The sequence below is a fragment of the Watersipora subatra genome, chromosome 1 (assembly GCF_963576615.1).
Source record: "Watersipora subatra chromosome 1, tzWatSuba1.1, whole genome shotgun sequence".
NCBI lineage: Eukaryota > Metazoa > Bryozoa > Gymnolaemata > Cheilostomatida > Watersiporidae > Watersipora > Watersipora subatra.
The window spans coordinates 31,744,470-31,748,485 of record NC_088708.1 but is presented as its reverse complement, the minus strand read 5'-3'; the positions used below and the strand labels follow the sequence as shown (position 1 = coordinate 31,748,485).

The 4,016-nt window shown below is 37.2% G+C and overlaps 1 protein-coding gene across 1 annotated transcript; it reads right to left on the bottom strand.

Moving 5' to 3' along the window:
• Window positions 1-2,026: 2,026 nt before the first annotated feature.
• On the bottom strand, window positions 2,027-2,788 carry LOC137386495 (uncharacterized). Its single transcript, XM_068072842.1, has one exon. The coding sequence runs from the start codon at window positions 2,786-2,788 to the stop codon at window positions 2,027-2,029; it is 762 nt and encodes a 253-aa protein (XP_067928943.1).
• Between the last annotated feature and the right edge of the window lie 1,228 nt (window positions 2,789-4,016).

Sequence of the window (4,016 nt, the reverse complement as noted above, 5' to 3'; positions counted from 1 at the left end):
GTGAGGTATGGGCGTTGCTGAGACTTAGGGATCACTAGACGCTCACCTCTGTAAATCAATCCATCACTGAGATATAACTCATCACGTACACCCCAATATGGCTGTAACTCAATTGGAACCTGTTTTTTTACAGCCCAACACCAACCACTTAGAATTGCCGATGTTAGGAGTTTCATGGTATCATCCATGGCATAATGCATCTTTATTTCTTCTTTGGCGGACTCTTCTAACTGAAGTGAGTGAATCATGACAACATCATCTTCAATGTTATCGCTGATGCCCTCGAGATATGCCCGTGACAGAGTGTCAGCTAAGTATAGATATTTGCCAGGCACGTAGTGGATCTTTTCAACTCTGTATCTTTGTAATCTTACAAGAAGTCTCTGTAGTCTAGGTGATGCTTTGCAAAGTGGTTTCTGAACAATGGAGACCAGAGGTTGGTGATCTGTCTGAACATCAATTCCACGTCCATAAGTATAAGTGTTAAATTTTTCACACCCATATACTATAGCTAGTAACTCTTTATCAATTTGTGGATAGCCCTCTTCAGTCTTAGTTAGAGCCCGTGAGGCATAAGCTACTGGTTGATTCGCTTGAAGCAAAACTGCCCCTAGACCACCCTGAGAAGCATCTACTTGCAAAACAATGTCTTTCTCTGTGTCAAAATACTTCAGAACTGGTTCATTAGTTAGAACAGCTTTTATTTTAGTCATAGCCTCTTCTTGTTGATTGCCCCATACCCATGGAGTATCTTTCTTTAGTAGGTCTCTAATTGGTTGAGTTTCCTTTGATATATTTGGAATGTATCCTCTCAGAAAATTAAGTGATCCCATGAGCCTTTGAATTCCTTGTCGGTCTACTGGGTTTGGCATCTGCTTGATTGCTCTGACCTTTTCTGGATCAGGTTTTAGCCCATGCTTGGACACAATGTGGCCCAAATAGTTAACTTCCGACTGATTATGTTGAATTTTGTCCTTGTTAAATTTAATGTTGTTCTCTCTTGCCCGTTGTAGCAATCTTCTGAGTTTTCTATCATGATCTTCTTGGTCTGTACCAGCAATAATCAAGTCATCAAAATAGATGCAAACATCAAGGTCACCAAATACTTCTTCGACTCTCTTTTCAAATACCTCTGCACTAGAGTTAATCCCAAAGGGTAGACGCTTGTAGCAGTACCTGCCAAATGGCGTATTGAAAGTTGTAAGTAGCTGTGATTGGCGATCGAGTGGAACATGCCAGTATCCTGCTTTCATGTCTACAATGGTGAAAACAGATTTTCCTGTGAACTTGAATGATATGTTTTCTAGCGTTGGAATATGATGCTCACGAAGAATCGCTTTATTTAACTCTTTTGGATCTAGACATATTCTGACACTGCCATCTCGTTTCTCTACCACCACCATACTGTTTACCCATGGTGTTGGTTGGTCAACTTTGGCAATTATGTCATTGGCTTCCATTTTGTCTAGCTCAGCTTTCACTTTGTCTACCATACTCAGAGGTATGCGTCTTGCTCTGTTGATAACTGGTTTCACTTCAGAATTTACCCTAATAGTATGTTCTTTTTCGAGACAGCCCATTCCCTGAAAACAATCTGCATACTCCTCTAAAATGGCTTGATTGTTAACACTGTCAATTCTCTTGACTATATTCAGTTCCACACATGCTTGAAGGCCTAATATTGGTACAACATCCTCGTCAACGAGCTCAAATACGAGTTCATCTTCTGTTTTGTCAGTATTTAGCTTTAGCGTGGTTTTGCCAGCATTTGGTAGGACATCATTGGAATATGTTATAAGTCTTGCAGTGCTTTTTTGTATGATAGCCTTCAGATCATTGGCATACTTCAATGGTAAAACATTTGCCTGTGCACCAGTATCTACTTTAAAAGTGATTTGTTTTGAAGCAGAATCATGTGAAAGTTTGTATGATTTATACCATCCTTTTTTCGAATCTCTATCGTTGGCTATCATTCCAATGAATAGGTCACTAACCCCAATATCCGATCTTTTTACCGTGACTGAATTTACTTCCTTCTTGGTACCAGTACACTTTTTCTAAAATGATTTTTCAAGCCACATTTATTGCATGTCTCTCCATAGGCAGGACATTTCCCTTTAAAGTGGTCATAACCACAGAATTTGCAGTCAATAATTTTCCTAGGCGCTGGTATAGGAGGTCCTTTACTTGTTCCGTTGCTTCTGTTTACAACTGCCACCACTTTTTCACTAGCCATTTCAGCTAACTGATTTTTTGTGATTTCTGATGCTCGGATCATATCAATGGCATTGTTCAGGTTTACGTCTCTATTTTGCAACAATTTTTCCTTGAGCCTCTGATCTTTTATTCCAAACACACAGCGTACTAATATCATCATGTCTCGTTGCTCAGCAAATTCACATTTATTAGCTTGAGTTTTTAGCCTTTTAACAAACATATCAATAGGTTCACCTTCGGTTTGAGTCAAAGACATAAAAACATACCATTCATACAGTAGGTTTCTCCTCGGGTTGAAGTAACCTTCAAATTTTGCCAAGACATCAGGAAGGCGAGTCCTAACTTCAGGTGGCTCTGCCTCCTCATCAAATTCAAATTGATCTAATATTTCCACAGCATCTTCGCCAATGCAATGTCGTAGTATAGCTATTTGTCTCCTCCATATTGCATTATTTGCCGGTGGCCAAGCCCCATTTTCATCAGCAGGCCCAGCAATGAGGTTTATTGCATCCAAATAATTTTCAAAATTCCTCCTCCATTTCCTCCAGTTTTCCGCCAAATTTCCATCCATGCTCAGCCGGTGAGGTTAATCCAAAACCATCCATAGCAACACACAAGCAGTACACAGAAATTGGAAAACAAATAAGAAGCAGGCCTAATCAGCTGATATTCAAAATATATTACTTGGCTGGGTTCTCATCAATCAGCAAATCTTGATGTATTTTGCTGCCACCATGTTATAAGTTGTGATAATTACCTAAATGTTGTCTGGTTAGTTGATGATGAAACCTAATGGCTGGCCAGCCCTAAACTATCTAGATGATGTCAATTGTTAAAGATTAATGTTACAGTCGTAATTTATTTAGCGTTCTAGCATTTCATCAGATCCTCAGGAAGTGCTATTCTTGGTTGCATCATGGGAAGGTCTTGTAGCATCATGGGAAGAAGGGTAGACGACTCTTATCCAGACTGATTATCAATTACTAATTAATAAAGATATGATAACTCTAACAATATACAACAATAGCAAACTCATTTACTTAATATTTATGATTAATTAATCAAAGATTAAATACGCATTGCTTTATTGAAAATCTTGCGTTTCCTTCACTGTAGTCAGTTGGATCAATGAGTGATAGGTGTTGATTATAATGAATTAAACTCTCAAGTCAAACTTCTCAGTCTAGATTTTACATATTGGTTATAAATTATACAATAAACTACTCTCTGCCGTAGGTATTGTTGCTGTGTCTTTAGACACTCAGTGTTTCATACACTCAATAGCTTAATTCAATTTGTTTAATTTTTAGGCTAAGATGGTAGCACTACATAACATTATAAGCTACTTATATTATTGGGCTTCATAAATAGAATACCTAGATTGGGTATTTTTTTAATAAACCAGTAATACTGGACTATTTGTAATATAGCATGCCTCTGCTGTTTTTTATTAAGACTTAGCTCGCCTATTTACAAAATTGGAGACTGTATTGCTCGTTAAAACGTCAACCCAATATCAACACAAAGCGTAGTACCTTCATGCAACTGTATGATTGTTATTCAACTGATGGTTTGGTTAGTTTTAAGTTACTATATTGTGTCATGCAGAAGTTAGCAGTACTGTATTATTGTGTTATTACACTATATTCTGGTGTATTGTATTATAATAGCTGTGTTATGTTGTATTGAACTTATTTGAATTGTGTTATAGGATTGATATGTTGCATTATGTTGTGTGATATTATATATATTAATACATATTTTGTTGTATTTTAATCAATTGTATTATATTGTATTGT